The following is a 24,126-nucleotide window of genomic DNA, read 5'->3' as shown; positions in this document are numbered from 1 at the left end:
CCTCTAATCCCTTAATAAAGTTAAGTGCACAAGAAGTTATTTTATTAATATTAATATTTAAATAAACCAATGGACTATATTTGTATATATTAATATATAGTTCATCGGTAGATGCTTAAGCGCGAAGCCTATTATCTTGTTGTTAATATCTTTCAAAACTTGATTTCTGCTTTTTATATAGAAGTAATGTAGGGTACTTGTGAAAATGCCTGCTAAATTTATTAGATCAGTTGTCGCTTTGCTATGTTTCAATCTTGACAAAAACATAATTATCATATTAATTATTGGCTATAATTTCTTGATGACAAGTTTATAACTGGCTGTAATTACAATTACATATAACTAATAGTTACATGTTTCATTTAATTTAAGCTGATCATATTTCAATTCTTAAATAAACCATAATATTTCAATTGATTTTATTTCATATTTATACCAATATGAAATATGTTACTCAATAAGATAGATAAATAACTGAACATGTAAAAATAATAAAATAAAAACAGTTGACTATATGATGGTACTCGTATGTAGCATTCGCGAAGGTAAAAATAATCGCCCACAATCAGTTTTATATAAATTAATTGTCATTCTCGCTTTTAAAAAATATTTATTCACCGCTTCCATTATCAAAAAAAGGAATTGGTAAATGCCTGAAATCAGTGAAAGAGCAACAAAAACGGAATCATACTAACAGACGACCCCATCCACTCCTCACAAAGTGTCATCCACTCTAACTACTATCTATAATATTGATGACCCTGTCAAAATGTGAATTTTTCAGGCACGTGTTCATGTGTCTTCGTTGCAGGTTTAAATGCCAACATAAGAACGTCATTGTTTTTTGATGTTTTTCAAACGTTACCTATATATCGCACATTATTTCTTACTCATACTTTACCCGGTTTTATTTGAGTTTTGGTTTGGCAGGTAACAGAATCAAATCAGAAATCGCTTATTCCTGGAAAATGCTGCTATTTTCGTGGAATATGAAATGTTTAGAATGCGCCACAGCTTTACGTGTTGTTTTTTTTATGACTTTGACGGTTCAGTGAGTAATCCCTAGAAAGCCAAAGCATTCACAAGGAGATCCGCATACAAAGTAACTACTTCTCAATGGAACGTACGGTAAGCCTTTCCTAGTGTTAGTTGAAATAAGTTTATGGAACAATTTATGGCGAACAATAGGCGCGCTTGTATATTGACCTTTTCATTTGGGAATAAATAGACAAAAAACACAATAACTTTATAAGCCTAAGACTACCTAGCGAAATAAGTCTATCGCATCGCATGTGTTACTGAAGCTTAATTTTTATATACGTGCAAACAATTATCTGGCGATTTTATAACCGTGTGAAATTCCATATTCTACTGTTAGTTGCCTTTTCTTCGAAGATGTTATGGCATCAACTGTTTATTTCGTTTTTATTGCTAAACTTGTGCGTTTGCGATTGTTATTCACAAATGAAACGAAATAAAAACTTTTATTATATCTTTTGTTGGGATTGATTCTTCAACCAAACATTATGGAATTGTTGCTATGTATGAATGAAAAAAAAATTAGCAAAATCACCAAATAATGTACAAATGATTGTTCCAGAATACTCATAATCATTGTATTTCATGCTTAAAACTAAACCTTTCTAAGGTTGCATTGATATAAATCCAAGTTTAAAATAGAGAAGTCATATATTTCAACTTGACCGAGACTGCGGTAATCTCTACTAGCAGTTCAAATATTATTCGAACTATTCGAAACTTCAGACATTTCAGCTCTACATCTACACTGATTTGTATTGATATGAATCCAACCTTGATACATAAAAATCATAAATGTTAACTTGACCGAAACTGCAATAATCTCTACTGGTTCTACAAATATTATTCGAACTGTTCGAAGCTTTAGGGTTTTTAACAATGCGTCTATATTGACTTGATGGGTTTTTGCATAGGGCTATATTATGGTTAAGCCAAATGTGCCTTTCAATAGTTAATATGCATATATGTGAGTATATCCACCAAACAATTGCAAGAAATACTCAACATAGTTTAGTCATACTTGAGTGGGTGTATTTTAATTAAATTCACTTTGACTCTCTTTTTCGTTGACTTGACTCCATCTGACTTATACATAAATCTGAAAGTACTTATACTTACTTATACACTTCTCATATGATACTCATTAATACTTATATTTTTCACAAATATAATTCAAGTGATTTATGAGTTTTTCATAAGTATTACATCACAGCTCAGCAAAAATTGAAGTGATATTGTTTAGTGCATATATATTCGTTTATTAAGAAAAAACTGCAACCAATTTTTAAGCATTTATAATCAGTAATGTGATTTTGAGCACTAGTTATCAGCACAAAAATTATTACTTTTGAAATTTTTGCACAAATAAAAAGTATTAAAATAGTACTAAAATAGTACTCTCTGCATAAAATACCTTCTGGCATATGACCATATGACTCTCTGCATAACATGCCTTCTGGTTCTGATCAAAAATACCGTAAAATTGAAGTAACCATTGGGCGTATGACTGTCTGTGTAACATGGCCCATATACTGTCACTTATTTATTTAGTAGTTGCAATAATCAATATATAAATAATACAAAAGTAATATATATTTGCAGTTAAATGTTAAAATCTTGAAAAAATCTAGTCAGCCATGAATATGGTTGTCTATGTTACATAAGTACAGTTTATATATTTAATCATTTTATTCCTAGGTGGAACATAGCTCAGTTACAAAGTGTTTCCATGGAACTCTATCTCCTTCCAGCGTTTCTTAATTCGGTTTTAGTTTGTCTCTTAGAAGTATTGCGCGGGTACTCTGGTCTTCTACTGCCTTGAGAGTTTAGACGAATACTCAATTCGGTTCAACAGTTCTTAATTTGTAGTTTTAGTGCTCGACTTAAGAAAGCATTTAAACCTACATATTTAGTTGAATTGGTTTAAACAAACACGGTTTAGAGTGTCGTATAAACGGGCTAAGTAAAATTGTTGCCATTATTTGACTCAACACCATTGCATTTTATTTTTGATTACCTAATGTGGCAACTTAAATTTAAAAATATATTTTATATTAATATTTTTTTTTTTCAAAATTAAAAATAAAAACCTGCAATAATCAAATTATTCTAAATTATTTTAAATATTTTTATTTAAGCTGCAGCATCAATGCACAGTAGTTGCTTAAGATGATGTATATTTGCAGCTTCAATGATTTTTCGAGGTTCGGCATGCTTTCCATACATTCCATATCTTTTCGTTGCTGTATTTATGATATGCAAAGGTTTCTGGTTGTTGCAACATGCAAACACAATTCCCAATTTGAGTTAGTTGGAATGAAGTATGGAAAACCTCAGACATGCGATCCTTTTTACCACAGATTTAGGTTTATTTCGTTAACTCAAAGTAACGAACTGTGCAAACCTCTGCTTCATCTGCGGTTAAAGATACGCTATATAGTCAAATGTGTGCTTTTCATTTTATCATTATTAAAATTTTTTAAAAATTTTATTAAACTACTGTTTTTTAGATTTGGAATTTTGTTCATTGTCTGCGTTTGGTGTGGCTTTGAGAGATTTCCGACTTGATAAGCAATTATCCAAAACTTATATTGCATGCAATAACATTACAAATAAAAGTAAAAAAATGAAAACATCGTTTATAAGAAAATGGATTTTTATATGAATCAACGCATTGCAATTTATATAAAATTCCTTTCTGGATTTCATAACCTTTTAACCCATATATGGAATGCACCAAAATATGTTTCATATCAAAGAATTTATATTCAGCTAAGTTAAGTGTGGCTTTTATGTACATGCGATGCTTTAATTATCAACTTAATATATTATATTATATGTCATAGTCATAAAACATTTTGTAATCTGTTTCTTACGCTTTAGTTTATTGTTTATAATAGAATGTCTTTTTACCTAACTAATTTCAATAACTTTGTAAAAAAGTCTTCACATAGAATAAGTAACCTGAAACTATGTCTCTTATTTTCGCCAGAGTTAACTGATTCATGCATGCAGTTGTCCAAAATAAATATATTTCAAATAATTTTTTTAAAAGCTCCATTCATAACAGAGCTTTCTCTCACATATGTCAGATGGGAGCGTTAGTCAAAGCTCCAAGGTAAGACAACTTGCCAACTAAGTCCAAAAGCTACAAAACAAATTTTATTTTATGTTAAAGATATTATATAAGATATAATTTAGTTTTCAACTGATCAAAACTAAATTTTTTGGCTTATTATTTACGAAGACTTTGTTTTATATTTCAAGTCCAAAAAATCGATATTGATTGTCCAAAAATCTAGAACTTTTGAAATTTTGCAAACCATGATAACAAAGGAAAAACAAAAGAATACCATTTTATTTCACAAAAGCTTATTGAAAAATTCTCTTTTTTAAAAGTTGTATTAAAAATTGTTTGGATCTTCCAAAACCAAAAAATTAAAAAAATTGCTGTCCGAAAAAATTATCTCAATTGTAGTATTATAATTATCTTTGTGTATTATTATTGTGCAGTTTATTTTAAATTTCAGGCCCATAAAACTTTTTGTCCAAAAATCTTGTGTTTTTGTGAATCATGGCAATAAAAAAACTTTTTTTTATTGGAGAAATATAACTGCAGTGCATTCCATTTTGCAAATTTTAATTGAAAGGTTTTGTATGTAGATTACAGACTTCGCTACTAAATGCTTTTAAACGAAAAATAGAAACCTTTGGCGACTGTTGCTTAATGGATTCTCACTTCTGTTACTACTAGATTTTTTGTGTAACATTGATTTCAAATTACTTTGTGTATATACCTTTCCTAGATGCCATTCGGTATCACTCAATCTACCCTGCTCATGTTCATGTTTTTTGGTTTAGATAGGTATTAAGCCTGCTAGGTATTAAGCCTCCAGCCCTAATCTCTCTCCCTTTGTTACGGGAATAAAGTTTCCACAACTCTGTGGAAATTTTCTCCATTCATTCCTAAGAGGTGGTTTTAGTGGGTTTAAGTCACATACTGTGGCCTTCGATGCATTCCACCCACAAGAAAAAAAAATATCGAAATCCAAGAAATCTAACAATTTTTTGTCCAAAAATTTTATACTGATTTGGGCACTCACATGATTTACTTGTTTCTGATTTAGGTATACTGACATAATTATTTTTGTAAATTATTTACAATTTATAAATTATTTATTGTAGTTTATTTGATACTTGAAGTCCAAGCAGTCGAAAATTTTTTATCCCAAAAATGTGTATTTTTTTTTTTATTTTGTAAACCGTGGCAACTAAGGACATTTTTTATGTTGAAAAAATATAACAACTATTTATAGCTCTTTTGAAAATTGATTATAGATTGGAGATTTTCAGACCTAAAAAATTGAATTATTTTTGTCCAAAAATTTTATACTGATTTGGGCATCCATATAATTTGGATATTTCTGATCCAAGTATACTAATATAACTATTTTTACATCTTACATCTTTTACATCTTATTCAAGTAGAGTTTTTTTATATTTAAGTACAAAAAAATCGAATTTAATGGTCCAAAAAGTGTGTACATTTTAAACTTTATGAACCATAAAAGCAAATCGATTTTTTTTGTAGTAAATGTAAATATAATTTTGACTAGTTTTGCTATATTAGGAGTATTTAGTTATTTTTGTATATATATTTACTTAGAATTTTTTTAATTATTATAATTTTTATTATTAAGTATTCGCTGTTACATCTTCATTATGCTCTATAGAAAAACGAAAATAACTTAACTCTTTGAACTTAGTTTTTGACAAATTTAACCAATAAAAGATTGCTTATAAGCCAGAAAATATTGTGGCCTTTAAACTTTGACATGAACTTAATACAACTTAATTTGTTAATAATACAACTACTTTTAAATGAAGTCAGAGCATACGTTCATTAAGACTGTCAACAGTCATTAAATTTTCAATTTGCATTATAGGAGTTTATCGGCACTGTTATTAAAAGTGCGATACTATTCAGTATTCCAGATATTAAGGACAATATTGTTGTCCTTAACTTAACTCCGTAACTTAAAAATATAAAATATTATTTAATAAAAATATTAATTGAAAAAATTGTTGCCAGTACTTCTGTGGCTGCATTCAATAATTCAGGAAAAACCTGAACTACATATCATCTATGTGTCAATATCAAGTGAGTAAAGATATGTATATGTAGCAAAAATCTATCTTTAATGTGAACGAGTAACAAAGTAGGTAAGAAACATAACTAGAGTTAAACACGTAGCATAAACATTAACACGACTAGACGCGTGTATTTAGATAAAAATATTTAAACTTTCAGATATGACTTGACGTGTAGTCTCTATTCATACAAGTTTACAACAAAAAAAACACAAAAAAAACACAAAAAAAACACAAAAAAAAACTCAACAAAAAAAATGGTGGAAAAATGTACACACATTTTTTGTATATAAAAAGAAAACAGAATGTTTGCATGCTTAAAAGATTTTCATTTTATCAGAAAATGAAACTACAAAACATGATGAAACGGAATTTGTGGTAAAAAGGAACAATGTGGAATTTAATTTATTACCTCAACTCCAAGGCACTGATTGCAGACCAATCAATGTAAGAGCGCTTCTGTACTATGCTTTTGGTGAATAATATGATTGGAACGTAAGAATTGAGTATCGTGTCTAACCTAAAAATACAATATACAAAAAAAACACTGTTCGTGATGTAAGAAGCTTTAATGTTGTGGATAAAAGGTAACATTTTTTTATTTTTGCTATTTAGCAAATAACTTATGAATTAGGATTAAAACAAAAAAGGTTCGGTGTCCAAAACAAAAAAACAAAAAATACTAAATTGCATGTTATGAAATTTTAGTAACAAAAACCCACAAATACCAAACGTCATATATAGTTAATTTGTAGAAACCGTACTCCATGGATGTTTAGAAAAGAATATGTTTAAATGTAAGTGTTAATACATTAAGTATACTATTGGAAGAAAATGCTATTTAACGTATTTTAATAAACGGATATGCTCAGATAATATATTTTAGGTTATAGTCTGAACATTTCTTATTTCGTGTTTTTTATTAAAAGAAAAGGCTGAGATGAATTATTTTGGGTTATATTCTGAAGATATCTTAAGGAAATATTTATTGATATATAGATAAGAACATGTTAAAATGTTAGGGTTCCATTTTGTACTATTGGAGGATAACACTGTTTTTTATTTTTTAGTTAAAATATTTTGGATTATATTTTAAATATTTTCTAGTAAAATATTAAATATTTGTAGTATTTAATAATAAAAATAAATATAAAAAATTATTTAAAATAAAATTATTGATAAATTATGTGCACTCCCAAAGTTTTTTAAACAAGTGTTTGACAGTCAAACAATTCCACCCTAAATATTTTGTCAAAGCGTTAGTATCAAAAAATCATGCAAAAGAAAAAAACAATGAAGAACTTTTACTCCGTACCGTACAGTTTAAACTGCTTTCACTCGTCCTGTTGCCTATGTTGTGTGTAATGTACCATAGAAATAACAAAAAAAAAAACGAAGTTAAAAAAAACATTGCTGAAAAGAAACAACACTGTTAAAAGAAAAAAAAACAGCCAAAAATTAAAAAAACATGGCAGAATAGCAATTGCAATGTATAATTTATATTTATATTATGGCCACAAATGCTACAATACCAACAGGGAGAGAAGAAGCAACAGCATTAAGCCTTCAGTGACAGTTTATAACTACGAAGTAGCTTTTTGTTGTTACTGTTTTGCTGTTTTGCTGTTGCAGTGAAAGAAGAAAAAACGTAACGAATACAACGTAACGGGTCGTAACGTAACTTACATTGGCAGTGCTATAAAGAGGCATAACTGCGCAGGTTCATTATTTTTTGCATTTCTGTATAACTGCGGCAAAAAACGTGTTTACCTATATAAAAGCCATACATACAAGACAATTCTGCAAAAATGTGCAGACGAATGAACAGACAAGCGGACAGACGACTATGAGCAAATAATTGTAACTACCGGGTAGACTCATTCCAGTTATGTTACCAATAACTTACTTTCTCTTAACTACGATTTTTTTTTAATACGTACAGCACAGAATCTCAAAACAAATGGAAACTCTTTTACAAAACTTGATGCACTTTAAAAACCTAATGGGTAGAGTATCCTCCTAAAGAAGAGTAATTGTAATGTAGTTTTAAAAGAAATAAAGTCAGTTTTTGTTAAAGAAAAATAGTTATGAGAGAACTTTCTATAAGAATAATTTACAGAAATTAATTTTCACCAAAAAAAAAAAGAAATCACAAAAAAAACAAAATATATTACAAATATAAATAGTGAAAAAAGTAACTCACATCTTGTTTTTTGTTTAATGTAATAACACACATGAAACTAGTTTAGTTCGACATTGTTCGTTAAGTAAAAAGAAAAATTAAATAAAGATATCGAAAATTTTTGAAAAAAATCTTCACAGCAACATCTATGAAAAATTTCATCAAAAATCAAAAACAGAAAAAAACAAAAAATTGAAAGACAAATGAAATAAAAAATAATTGTGCTACTACTACCCATTGCTTATGATGTACATTCCATGGATATTACCCCAAGAAAAAAACGATACAACAGCCAATACAAAATGCGAACAAAATTTATACTGATACGCACAAAACAACATGGAGGTCCAACCGCATGGAATACAACAACAACAACTACTACAACTACAACAGTAACAATAACAACATCAGCACCAGAAAACAGAAAACAGCCTTGGAATCGCATCAGTAGAAATGTCAAAAGCAACAAACATAAGAAGAACAGCAACCGAATACACCACATATATCCAAGTTCAACCAACAACAACACCGCCGCTAGAGTAGCGTAAAAATCTTGTCTGCTCCGCCTTTATAAATAATTCATATGTATATTAACATAAAAAAGAAAGAGAATCGCAAAGAAAGATAAGAGTACATAAGGAACATAAAAACAAACGATATAAAAGAACTCAACAAGGTAGTGGTAAATATAAAGCAATTTAAAAAAAAAACAAAAACACAAAATTATAAAAACTGAAATATATTACTCCATTTCACCATAAAAGTAGCAGTACAGAACTTAAACATAAAAAATAGAAAGAGAGAAAGAGTGAATTTTAAATTGTGCATCTTTACTAGTACTACCTAAATTTATTATAGATAATTGTCGCGAAATGCAGATAGAAGATCTAAATCTGTGCATAAACAGAATTATGCTCCAAAACTAAATAGAAAACGAATTAGATTACGTTCACCGCTGAGATGAAGACCTAATACATCATGTTCACTACTGAGATTAAGAACTGCTAACGAAAAAAGGGAACTAACTGACATTATTTTCAAACATTTTTTAAACAATTATTAATAAATTATAAGTTATAAATATATATATAAGTTATACTCTTATACTTCATTTTCTTAATGACTAAAATATTTAAATTATTTTTATTTTAAAACGGACTAATTGGTTCATTACATTAGTTTACATATAATCAAAAATTTTCTTTTTCGAGCAGAAAATCTTCATTTTCTACAATGAAATTTTTTTCGAACTCGAAAATAATTCAAATAATACACAACTTTTTAAATTATTTTCAAGAATTATATTAGAAATGTTTGTATTAAAAAAATTGTTTCTATCGTCATAACTGACGTCAAATCTTCAACAAAAATTATTAAATATAATTTCCACCAATACTTCGACTACAGTCCATAATCATTTTATGGGTACTGATATAATACTTTCATATATATAACAAAAATATCATTAGTGATTCGCCTTTGTGAGATATTAAAAACCTTCATTTGATCTTTCTTACTATATTTTAAATTTGAAAATTAGTTAAGAAAACCTATAATCGTATATAAAATTGTTTAACTAAAGCGAATTCTATCTGCAAGGTTCTTGGCATCTTATTTTTAAAAATATATCTCACATATAAATTGTTTACCCATATCTAGTATTAAGTTCGAATATAATATATATATCTTACTAAAAAAATAAAAATTAAGAAAATAAAAATGTGTGCTAGTTAAAGTTTTTTGAGCTTTTATATATACTTAAGCGTGAAGTAGTACGAATTTAATAGACTGCCATGAATTTAATACATGCGCTACAGTTTCTCCCATCTATCCATCTATCGTAAATGTATATAGTCTTGTACTATGCTCCTGCACTGTCGCTGTAGTAAACACACCAGAATATATTCTGGTGTACATTCCAAATACATATAACCGCCATTTTGGTTGAATACCATATTTTTTCATTTCCTTAAATTTTTTTCTCTTCCTCAGATATGGTACTTTTTCTTCTAGTTTTGTTATTTTATTTTTGCTTTTCTTTCCTTTGTATTGTCATAATATTTCATCCAATTTATGGAGAACGTAAGCAAGAAATAAAAAAAATCATTACATATGCACGTATAGGGGAGTGGATAAATTGCGGCACTTCCCTCTTCTGCTTGAAGCATTTTCCACGTGCTGTGCAAGTTCTTCGGTTTTTTCGTTCATTAAAGGAAATTTTTAAAACTCCAACAAACAGTAAACAAAAGTTAAACATTTTAAATCCAAAAATAATTATTTTGCGTACGAGGTGTGTCTGAAAAATTTTACATACAACATCAAAACGAATAATATAATTTTTTTTTGTTATTTAATTTTCCACAGAATCTTCAATTAACTTAAATGTATCAAATTTTATCTAATGATGCTTTGACGAATTCTTTTGACAACTCTAATTAGTATTAGCCGATAAAAATTTAAAAATATCTATTTGCAGAATTGATTCGAACACTATTTCGGCATTCAAAGCTTCAAGCATTTTGCTGCTCGAGCATATTTCTGCTCGAATATTTGGCTCGAGCGCATTGAGCCGCTCCAAAAATGTTCGAACACTCGATGGTGCTCGAATATTTGCCATTATATACATACGTATACAAAACAAATAAAACAAAAAATAATAAAAAAAATAAAACATAAATCAAATTTCTGGTTCGATCGCTTGGAAAATCTTCGAGCAGCTTGAACATTTAAGGTGTTCATTTCGAAGGTTTAAATTTAAGAATACTCAAACTGCTAGAGTAATGTAATACTCGAACACTAAAGTTGTTTTCGATTCCCAAATGTAGAGTAACTATTCTACCCGAGATTTACTTTTAACATAGTTTTCATTTTTGATTGGTTAATCTCAGCCAAAGCGTAGAACACTTGAGATTAATTTATAATACTTTTGTTATTTTTCCAGATTAACAAAATTATCTTAAAATTACCAGCTACTTTATATTATTTGACAACAATATTTAGGGACTACCCTAAATATGTTTGACTAAGCCACAAAGTTTGAACAAAAAATGACAGATCGAGAGCAAATCTAGATTTGCCATTCTAAAACGACATTAAAAATTAATTTACAGCTATTATTATTTCCACATTTAACAAAAAATCTTCCGACCTTAACACTAAACTTGGAAATGTATAAAAACTGGCTGATCTTGTAAATAAAGGATATAGTCAATTATTAAACATCTGCCAAGAAAATATTTCTCACATTCCTACATTTACTTACTTACTGCTGTTCTTCTCTCCTAGTGAGAAGCATAGGGCCTTAGAGATCTTACACTAGATACCTATATAATTGATTTGGTGTCAATTAAATATTTTTATATAAACAAATCTATTATATATCTATTAAAACATTAAAAATCATTAACTAAAAAACAAAAAATGAGAAAACATTGGTTTACAAAAATTCCTAGCGATTCCCTTTTCTAAAGAAATTTGTTATAAAATTTTATTCAAATGTCTTACTCTGATAATTTCAAATAAAATGATTTAGAAAATCAATTAATGGTATAGACTCTTCACCATATGAAGTGACTTAGACCAGTCTGAATGTCATCTAAGTGTAATAGAATTAAATAGTGCCATATTGCAATCCAAATACTTTCACCATAAAAATGTTGAACTGTTATAAATGGACATAATGGTAATCGATTATATACGAAGAATTAGTAGGAGAAGTAGGATCGAAGAAGACAATTTTTTGATTACTAGTATATGGGCATTGACTTTTGCGTTATTCGTACTCAAGAACTCAGAAAGAACTATAATGTTTGCATATTTTATTAATTAAATATAATTTTATATTTAAATCGCTATACTTACCAGGGGTTCGCTATTTTTCTCTTAATTTCTCTTAATCTTCTCTTATTTTTCTCTTTTTTCTTAATCAAAAATCTGATGCTGGACTATAATATTTAAGTTCAACGATGTCTCTTCAGCATTTAATTCATCTCTATAATTTGTCATAATTTAGTTGCAAATCAGATTTCTGTTGTTACTATATTACTAACAAATAATAAAAAAGTCGAAAACTTGTAGATTTAGATCGTCCAGAGAGACAAGAACGAATATAAAAATATTAACTAAAACTCAGCTATAAAATATAAAAGTTTGAAAAAAAAAGGATTCTTATTTTATCATACAATACATCCAATATAGAATACAAAACATTCTACAGTGGTTGAATAAGCAATGAGGAAGGATTATTTGTACAAAAATATGAGGTGGACGAATACTGTAGAGTTTTTGTACTGAGTATACTGTAGAATACTGTAGACGAATACTGTAAAGAGTTCTACAGTTAAATATTTCTCTGCGATAATGCTGAAGGAATAGCCATTTCTGCAATATATTGATTTCCTAAACATAATATAATATATATAAACTGTTGTTTTTTGATTTGAAGAGATGTAAGGATCACTGATTAAATGGAGAATTAGACTTAATGAGTCTGAATTTTTGTGTACTCTGAAAATAGGCAACTGTAATTATTTATTATAAAACTCTATAACACTAGGTAGAGGATTAGCTTGAGAAAATGATGTAGACTTCTTTCTAGCGTAACTTGTCTAGTACGTTACTAGCACAATTTCAATTTAAATCGTATAATTATTATTTTTGTTATGTAAATAATTACAATTTTAGTCGGATTCTAGAGCATAAATTATAATTTAGCTTATAAAATAAAATTTCTATATAACACAATGATGAGAACATGTTCCACATATACGATTCAACTTTCCGATAAAGAGATCTCAAGAAAAATTTATAATTAGAGCTATCTTCTCAATCAAATATACAGAATATATTATAATTTTTAAGCAGTAATGCTTCTTCTTTACAAAGCAAAGCACTTTTCCACAATTAGATTTGGTGTGGATCCTAAGGAAAATTTATAATTAAAATTAACTTATTAAACTAATATATAAAATATATTTTAATTTAAAAGCAGTACTGCTTCTTCTTGGCGCTTTAACTTCAAAAATATAATTAATGAGTGCTATAGTGCTAAGAGAACATAACTGATTTAAAGATTTTGCTTCATTATAAATAATGATTTTGTTAAATAAATCTGTGCAGAAATATTGCTTACTGAGATATATAGTATTATTTCTTCATTCCATCTGAACTGGCATTGCTTCGCATATAGCATAAGACAACTTGGTTTGCTTTTGCACATCCACAGGAAAATGTTTGTATGTATATATATATATAAAAAAGGATATTATAGTTTATGCCATGGAAGTAAATTTTCTTTTTATCATATTTGCTCTATTATAATATAATAATATATAAAATTCTGTTCCGTTAAGACCCGTGACTTCACAAAGTAACGATACCATACTACATTCTAATAACCCAGTACTATATATTGAAACAAATCACCTTATATTTAATTGATATATCCTTTATATAAGATATATACTCTCTAAATATATATTTAGTTGTTAATTCACTTATTATGTATATAATAATAGATTATCGAACGTGTTCAATCAAAAACCCTTAGAATAATGTTCTAAGATATATGTTCCTAGATATATGACAAAAGAATGTATACATCGCGACGTCAATATCCCCGCAGTTAGGGATGCTATAAAAAGCCAAGCCAGAAATCAGAAAAAACGTATGTAATATCATCCTAACCATTTTATTAGTAGAATTATAGCAGAAGGAAGAAAGTAAATACGTCTCCGCAAACAAACATCACTGGAACTTTAATCTGTGACGGACTTCAATAGACAGATGCGCTACTGAACACAGTCCATTCAAGCCCACAAAAATATTATGTATTTAGTCACTTACGCTTAAATATTGTTTATTGTCTATTCTCAAGTGACAGATCGCAACGAAGGAAAATAAATAAAACAAAGAAAAAAAAACGTATTATTATTAGTTTGCACTTAAATCCAATAAAATATATTTTAGAAATTAATATTACATATTTATATAACATATTATAGAAAACATAAACTGTATATAATAATAGATTATAATTTCTTTTTTCGTTTTTTTTTCAGAAAAACAGCGCTTATCACTTTGTGTGGGTTGTGGTGGGCAAATTCATGATCAATATATCCTGCGCGTCGCACCTGACTTAGAGTGGCATGCAGCGTGTCTGAAGTGTCAGGAATGTAGGCAGTTCTTGGACGAGAGCTGTACGTGTTTCGTTCGTGACGGCAAAACCTATTGTAAGCGAGACTATGTTAGGTAAGTGCTAACTGAGAAACGACTATTAAAACAAAAACATCGCTACTTCAATCCAACTTCGTTGAGCCACAATTAGGACTATGGAGGACTTTAAAATCTGATGCAAATTTTCCCAGCTGTTTGGTCACGGCATTAATTACCCATTTGCCACTGTATGACTACTGGCATGTTTTTGCCGCCTTTCCACGCGAAATATCTTTCCCATATAATATATATACAGAGATGAATCGAAATGCTTCATGTATTTCAGTTTCGTTTGAGTTGCATTTTATTTGTGCGACAAATTAGTCGAACTGCGCTAACCAACGGCGCAAAGATTTGAATAATTCATTTGGTGTTTATTTTTAAAATTGCGTTCTTATTAGCTCATCTCATTCTTCATCCAAATTAAGCCTCTTATGTATGATTTCTCATAAAAAAATATATTTTAATTAATATTTATAATAATAAACTCGCACAAGCAATATACAGTTTGCATATGTTGGATGTAGTGCACAGTGGAATGAAATGGTCGAATAATAGATCAAAATTAATAACTTAACAAGATCAGATACTTTTATCAACAATCAATCGATAAGGAATGATTCAAGAGTTTCTACTCATTTGAAATGAAATTCAATTCCAAAATTAATGATGAAAAAATCCCAAACAGAAAATCATAAAATTTTGCAAAAGATTGAGAAGACACTGCTAAGAGAAGAGGTGTATAATGTCAAAAAAAAAAAACATTTTGAGGAAGATATAAATAGGAATATATAACAAAATGATAGTAATGGAAACCAGCACAAAGATACACCTATCCTAAATAAAATCCTTAGATATAAGCAACTTAACAGCTGGTTAACTGCTCAAGATCTTAGATATCGTGGTGTAGATATATATCAGGAAAATTATACCAGGAGATTTGATCAAGAAAACAAAGCAAAAAGCATGCCAGCAGTACTAGTAAATTTATAATGGTTCCGGTGTTTATACTAAAGCAACACTTCGTAAAAAATCACGAAATAAAATTTGACCCAAATATAGTTTTTATAAATTTTAGGCAAGCTTAAGACTACATTGTAAAAAATATTTCAAAGCAAGCTCTACTATTGGGTTGGTTCATCCTTCCCTAATAGTGGTATCGTGCCTTTCTACGTTGCTCGCACGCTAACCTTTAGTGGGCACTAAACCTGTGGTACTTTAACGGGTTATTATTTGAACCTAAGTGAGTTTTGGACACAATGTCGATACTGCAACCTAACCTAACGTAAGCTTTCTGATTATAGTAAATCATACAGTAAATCAAATCGATATGGCTATAACTCTTAAAATCTAAAAGTAAAAGAATATAAACAGTCCTATAAGGGAACCAATTATACAAATTCTGCTCCATGTATTAAAATTGTGTGCACAGTGAAATAATTGAATGCAGTAAAATGCGTCCCGCTTAAATAATAGAATTCTTAAATTTTCAGTTTCGCCCTTATAAAAATTAAATTTTTGGAGATATTTTATCCACGATTGTCCACTGTGCGGACTTGCTATGAATACCACGTGCTTGTGCCGTATTTTCATGAACAAGTGTTAAAATATAAAGTGCGAAATTTGGGATCTGTTTATCAATGACTTAAAAAAAGATTTATTTTTAAACTTACATTCGAACATTTAAAATAAAACTAAAATTTTATTGATTTCAAATTACATAATTTATAACTGAACTATTCGATTTTTATTTAATAAATAAAAATTTTGATTTGAAATCACCATCTTTTCGACTTAATTAATGGACTTTAGTAGTCTAAAATCTCTCCTACTATACTTATTTCACAATGATTTTCAAGAAACTTCTTTCTCAAATTCTAGTCCCGAAAATCAACGATCCGGATTATATCTTTTTTCTATGCCTTCATAAAATCATAACCAATAACACATAAAGTAAACACTGCATTCACTTTCTGAGTTAGATAAATAAGAGTAAATAAGAGAGTAGATAATAATAAGAGTAATATGTGTAAATAGATAACAGACAAAGTCATCTATTCTTTCTTGTGATTTGTATTTGTTATTGACAGTTTTGAAGCCAGAGAGAAAAAGTGACTAAATAATGCCACTCACAGAAAGACATAAAATGATCCCCAAGACATAAAATGATTAGCTTAGATTAGGTTATACCGGTGATCTAAAGGGTATCTACTTAACTATTGGCCTATTGTGTTATAGTACATTGGAAAAACTTAGCATTTAAAATCGCCTTCGGCGAAGCTTAAAATGCATTTTAATCGGTGGTCTTGAAGTTGATCAGGATCTTAAAAGAAGGGGCCCACTAAAGTATTGTGTCGGCGCCTCAAGACAATTACTTTCTATATTTTATTAGTATATGTTTTTCGGGGCAGTAGTAATACCCCACGAACGTTAATACGTTTACGGCCATATTAATCAATGGGTACGCACACGGCTATCTAGAATAACTAAGTGCAGCAAGAATATTTTATTTTAGTATGCTTTTATAATACTATATAATAAAGTAATACTCTGTATATTATACTAATACTATACTATAATAATTTTTATAATACAGTGTTTTTAATATTATCGCGTATAGAAATTCTTATTATCTCTTTGATGTTGAAGCAATCCGAAGTGTGGTACAAAGTTTTTTCTGCTTAACTTAATATTGGGTAATTTAGATTTCTCGATTGAAAGTAGATCAAAAAAGTAGATATAATATACTATAAACATAAATTTTTTAGTGTTTTTTGTTTGACTTCTTACTCCGAAATGTAAATAGTTTTAATTCCAATATTAAGTGTCATATGTGACGTCAATAATCTATATCAGGGCTGTCAAAAACACAGTCCGCGGCTAATGTTTGTGAGACCCGCGACATATTTTTAATATACCACATGTAAAACCACATTATTTTATTTTTAAATAAATATATATTGATAAATTAATAAAACTAAATTTAACATTATAACCGTATCACATTTGATCTGAACAGTCCTGAACTATATGATCTAAAATTTAAATATAGTTTAGGATTTGCCGGAATGTGATTTTTATTACTGTAGGCAAACAGCTCGAAGATTCGATAGCATTTGTATATATTTGTTTCTACGGCCCTCCAATTTATATAGTGATTTGTATTGGCCCGCGATCGCATTTGGTTTGAAGAGCCCTAAACTATATGATCTAAAATTTAAATATAGTTATGGATTTTCTGGAATGTGATTTTTGTTACTGTATGCAAGCAGTTTGAAGATTCGATAGCATTTATATATATTTGTTTCTACGGCCCTCCAATTTATATAGTGATTTGTGTTGGCCCGCGATCAGATCTGGTTTAGACAGCCCTGAACTATAAGATCTAAAATTTAAATACAGTTATGGATTTTCTGGAATGTGAGTTTTATTACTGTATGTAAGAATAAAATTTTATAACTTAAAACTGATCAATAGGTCTACTTGTAGTATCAATATAGATATAGCTATTAATGTATCCATGTAGTGTATTACTAACAAATTTGGGTATTTTTTGGATGAATAACGAAGATTGTGGTTTTATTATAAACTTAAATAAATTCAAAATCTATTGCCTTGTGACCAAGGTCTGATAAATATGTTTTAATATTACTTATTATATTTAAAAGAATTGTTTATTGATCAGCAATAATGTGTAATGGGTGTGAAATCTTTTACAGATTATTCGGTACAAAATGTGATAAATGCGGAAGCTCCTTCAGTAAAAATGACTTTGTGATGCGTGCGAAAACAAAAATTTTTCATATTGAATGTTTTCGGTGTTCGGCGTGTGCGAGGCAACTGTTACCAGGTAAGTGAAAATCAAAATCTAAAGTCCATAAATTTTTGCTAATAACAAATTTACATCTAAAGATAGCTACACAATTGAATAAAATTACAATGCCTCAGTTAATTATTAATGTTTCGTTTTATTGTATTTCGTTAAGGTGATGAATTTGCGTTGAGAGATGGAGGTGCCCTATACTGCAAAGACGATCACGACGTACTAGAAAAATCCTCGCAAAATAGTCTAACATCGTCATCAATAGAAAGCAACAACAACATTACAAGTAATAACAATAACAACACAAACGTTAGTAATAATAATCATTCAAGCGAATTGGGTTCAATGTCAGGTGAGTTCAAATATCAACACACAAAAAAAAAAAAAAATATTAAATGAAATTTACTTAACAAAGTAATTAGCAGTTTGTTTTCATATTAGAATATGTATACATAACTCAAATATATAAAGTTGTATAGTTGTATAATACAATATTTAAAGCAAAACACAATGTGTGTATTACATACTAACGTTACTATAAACATTAAACAATGTTAAAGTTGAACTAAAATAATTTCTACATGTGAAATGAATCAAATAAACGTTACTAAGATTTAAAACATACTATATTTAGACCCGGTAAACAGTAGCACCCAAAAACGCCCGATAACGTCATTTTCCTCCTACTTGTCTTGATTCTTGTTAAACCATTGGGTGTTCTAGATAGGGCATATGAAACACTCACCTAGACTGTGTCATTTGTAATCCCGGGTACAGACATAAGAAATGACTGATAGTATCCACTTTCTTTGTATCGCGGTAACTTGTACATGATCCACTTGTAAGAAGGTACCAACAATAAAGTCTTGATATAATACCACAGTGCCCATTAACATATTTGAGTAACCACATATACTGCAAATTTGGTTAAACCTTAAAAAACTTTCGTTCACTTTCTATCTCTTTTAATGTCTTTTGTTTCAAATAGAATTAATATTGTATGGAGCCTCATTGCTCTCTAAAAACTAATATGAATAAGTATTATCTAATATTATTATTGAAAGTGAAATAAAATAAATATATACAAATATAAAGAACTTTCGTTTACTTCTATTTATTTGTGTATATTTATTTTATTTCACTTTTAATAATAATATTAGATAATACTTATTCATATTATTTTCTAGAGAGCAATGAGGCTCCACACAATATTAATTCTATTTGAAACAAAAGAGATTTTTTTATATAAAGGGCGAACCTGACTATCCGACGCATATATGGTACTTGTTGTTACTCGTTGTTTGTATAATCAATGTAAAAATTGTGTCTATTAATTAGCGCTAGATGGCATATGTAATTTTTGTTGGCATAAACAATGTAAAAAGTGTATAACCTTAAAGAGTGAAGTGCTATGGCTTGTGTTTCATAGCTAATTAACCCTTTCTTGACAAAATCCTTTAAATGTTATATTCATTTATTAAGTGAACTGTAGGATAACTTTGACAAGAAAACGTTTTTTTCCACTTCTTAACATATATCCACTCTTTTCAGACATTTCTTTAACCTTTATTGTAATATATTTAGTGAACTGTAAAAAACTTCGACAAAAAATATTTTCTGTATATTCCCTTTTTTATAATCCTAACTGCACTACTGCCGAAAAGTAAGTTATATCTAAGTGTGACCCATTATAAATAATATGAAGATGAAAAGATGAGGGATACATCCCTCATCTCCAGTGAGAAAAGTTGCTAAGAATTGTTGTATATCTCTCATCTCCCCATTTCGGGACATAATCCTTTAAAAGTTATAATAATTTATTTAGTTAATTGTTTTATCGAAATAATTTTGACAAAAAATATTTTTCAGTACATTCTCCCTTGTCGTTATCCTAGCTACACTATTGTCGTGAAGTAGCTATATAGTAAGCTATATAATAATTGAAATCGGAAACGCGCTGATTGTACAATATTTACTCACATTTCGTGAACACCTAAAAATGTCTGCATTCATTGCATATTCATATAAGACATCATTTCGGGTACAATTTATGATCTTAAAAATATGCAATTCTTAGAAAAATATTGCCCTGATACTAACACTAGAAATCAAACAAGAAAAACGATCAGAAACAACTTGTAATTGATAAGAGAAACAGAAAAAAAAACAGAAACCTAAATTCAAATAGCACAACAATGCTCTAGCGAAAATAGACCTGAAGGTAATAGTTTTGAGAACAGAACCAAAAAAAAAGGAAATTAACAGTTTTTTTTTTTGGCAGATTGTGCACATGTAGTGCAAAACAACAAATGTCAAACCATATCAGCAACATAATCTACTTGTTCTGTTATCGATCGAACGATCACGTTGAAGGTGTCAGCCATCACTGACAATCTAGGAAACCTATATTCCGGCACGCCTGTCCGCAATCAATGGAGTTGATGGTATACGCATTTGAATGAGCTTATGTGCGCGTGTTTGCATGTTTGCTTAATCATTATTAAATGGCAACAATAAACAATTGAAATCAAAATATGTAGAAAAAAATCCAATTTTTCTTATATTATTTTTCGAATTAATTTGTTTATATATATGTAATACTCTTGTAGAACTCCATAGACTCAGAAATGAAATACGAAATACGTACATGTTAACATGTCTGCGTATGAACGTAACATATGAACGTATACGTATGTATATAAACAAAAGGATAAGTGCATTAAAGGAATTTTTTGTATTTGCAAAAGCACTCCATGTATTATCATTGCCTATTCAAAAGTGCCGCCGTAACAACCTTCCAACTACGGTCGCAACGACAACAAACAAAACAACTCATCTGCCTTTCAAGCATTCAAGCATAGAACAAAAGCGAACAAGCAAGCCGGCGCAAACTGGCAAGCAAACAATCTGACAACAATGTTGACAATTTCTCAAGAAATCTCTCGGCAACACTGGCACTGTGGTACTGGCACTGTGGTACTCGGCACTCGGTACTGCTTAGTGCGCATCATTTTTATTTTTCTTGCTGCTATTGATTTTGTTATTGTTATTTTTCATGCGCTTAATCGATCAACAATCAAATGTCCTCATCATATTCCGTTTGATTTTTTAACTCAAATTATGTTTATTTATTTCGTTTCTGGTTTCTTGGTTCTCGTTACTCGTTACTCGTTACTCGCTACTCTTCTCTCGTTACTCGTCTCTTGTTGATTCTATTGCCATTTTGTTTAGCTCATTTATTTGATATTGCTTTCAAGAAATAAATAAAAAGTTTTGTAAATGTTCTGTTCTTCAACAGAGAGTCTAAGTCTAAGTGGTTCGTGAGAAAGTCTGCAACTTCTACTACAGGTGACTGTTACACCAGTATGAATTCTACCGGTTCTAAAGTTCAATTTGTATAAATTCCATTCTTACTTTAATGTGTCCAAATGCGGATTGACGATCAACAGCTTCTTAAATAATTGTTTGATAATACAAAAATTCGATTAACATAGGGTTCAATCCATCAAACTGAAAAACTTGCTTGATTGTCACACATCAAAATGTACAAGTCTAGATTGTAAAAAAAAATATACTCTTATTAATGGAATAATCAAAAATCTCTAACAAATTTAAAAAAAAACTTCCCTACGGCTTTAACATATATCAAAATTTTTTATAAATATATGTCAATAATATTTTTTATAGATATACACTGGGCAGATTTTGGTGAAATTTTTGCATACAGTCTCACTTTTTCATACGTATTCACAGACAAAATTCGAAATTAATAATAAGTATTCAAATTCGAACATAAAATGATTGCTGAACACTTTCCAGTGTAGATGCTAAGTTAGGGCTCACAGAAACCGGCGCGAAATGTGTAGTATGTTGCGAGTTCGCAGCAAAAAATTCGCTACCACTGCCAATAATCTAAATTAAAGTACTAGTTACCAATTTTATAGTTCTAAATGTAAACATAAGTAGAGCACACTTCTGATTGAGGTTTCAATCAAATTCTTATATTAATATATTGTTTTAACCCATATAATTGACATTAGGTTTAAAATCCTAATCGTAAAGTATCCTTTTCAGATAATTCTCTATGTCTAGTTAGTACATAGTTGGTAATAATTCGGTCATAACTTGAATGATATTTCTTTTCAAAGCGTCAACATTCTGACTTTGTTAATTATTCACAATAAAAATATTGTAAAGTATTATTTCTCATCAACCGATTTCGTTACATATATTGTTCAAAATATTATTATCATTATATCTGAAATGTAAAGCGTATATCTCCTTTTTACAGCACTGTAATCGGACTTAAATGATATATAATGCAGCCAATTATTCATAGTTTAGTGCATACTCAACGAATACTAAAGATGTTAGAGAGTCATTTCCTAGAGGATATATGTTAGCCAAAAGAGCTATTTTGATAGAGATTATGTTAGAGACTCATTTTTTCAGGGTCTAAGTCAGAGTAACAGTCTGTCAGGGTCTAACAAAGGTCAGTTTAAAGATAATCTAAAAAATAATTAGGATAGATGAATAGATGTTGGAACAATTCCAATTTAGTTATTTACTATTCGTGTAATCTAAAAGAAAAGAAATTAATAATTGGAACCTACAATCTAACAAACTTTTATATACGCAGCTTATACAGTTCTACTATTAGACACATGAAGAAAAACTTCAATATATAGACTAATGACTGTGATAAAATATTGAGTTATTGCATAAAAATAAAACTGAGCAATAGATTAAACTTGTTAACATCTCTTACTAAGGGGTCTTATTAAAACATGTTATTATCTGACCCTTAATATCAATTTGGGAGGACACATCATAAAATGTCAAAACAACGAAGCAACAGATCAAACATATTAACATCTCTTAGGATAGACTTTAATTAAGATATATCTGTATATATAAGATAATAAAATGTGTTAAAATATACATTTTTGTGAACAAGACATAGACAAGAGGAATTGTAGTAGCGAATCAGAAAACACCAATTAAAATTATAGACAAAAAATGAAGTGTTTCAGGAAAACTAGATTGTACAGAATAATTATATTCGAAAACCAGCTACAAGTGGTTCAGATCACTTTATGTGTTTCGATCAAGTGAAATCTATAAGAAGAACACCTAAACACCTAGAACATTTGTGGAATAAGTTTAAAAAACTATAATGGACTTAGGATATTAGATGAAGTAAAAGGAATGACACCGAAATGCCTATAATCCAAGAGATTTTGTGAAACATACCCCATGCTAAAATAATCATATGGATGTCCAATAAATTCGAAGAAGAAGACACCATTTTCTTACCAATAATAATAAATAATTGCAAAATTTCTAAAACATTTCTTAAATCAAAAAACAAAAAGTTTACAATTATTTAACACCTCAAACTTTCTATCAGAAATCATCGCTACTTTGTAATGATGTATGGAGTGTATGGATGTATGGATGTATGGTTCTCCACTCTTTCAGTTTGAACAATCGATAAGATTAATATCAATGGAACTGCAATTTAACTATCTAAGATGTGTGCTACAAGCAAAAATTACGTTCGCGGTAGTCAATCAAAGTAGAATGGAAATGTTCAAAGAAAATATGCAACGAGCCGCGTTCTTCATCGTTTAAACGCCGACACAGACTTCGATTGTTGTAGAAAGGTTCGCTCCGGATGAAAGTACCGCAATTAGATAACAACTTGTAATTGGCTTGT

At 29.1% G+C, this 24,126-nt stretch overlaps 1 protein-coding gene across 1 annotated transcript in view; it reads left to right on the top strand.

Moving 5' to 3' along the window:
- Nucleotides 1-24,126, top strand: part of LOC119689377 (insulin gene enhancer protein isl-1) — a 77,366-nt gene that overhangs the window by 50,245 nt on the left and 2,995 nt on the right. The window contains exons 2-4 of the mRNA XM_038104199.1: nt 14,431-14,620; nt 18,304-18,434; nt 18,571-18,759. Coding sequence (XP_037960127.1) covers nt 14,431-14,620; nt 18,304-18,434; nt 18,571-18,759 — 510 coding nt within the window. The remainder of the gene's footprint in view (nt 1-14,430; nt 14,621-18,303; nt 18,435-18,570; nt 18,760-24,126) is intronic.

The sequence above is a fragment of the Teleopsis dalmanni genome, chromosome X (genome assembly GCF_002237135.1).
Source record: "Teleopsis dalmanni isolate 2A chromosome X, ASM223713v2, whole genome shotgun sequence".
NCBI lineage: Eukaryota > Metazoa > Arthropoda > Insecta > Diptera > Diopsidae > Teleopsis > Teleopsis dalmanni.
Note: the sequence above shows the minus strand (reverse complement) of the source record. Positions and strands in the feature narration are given on the sequence as shown.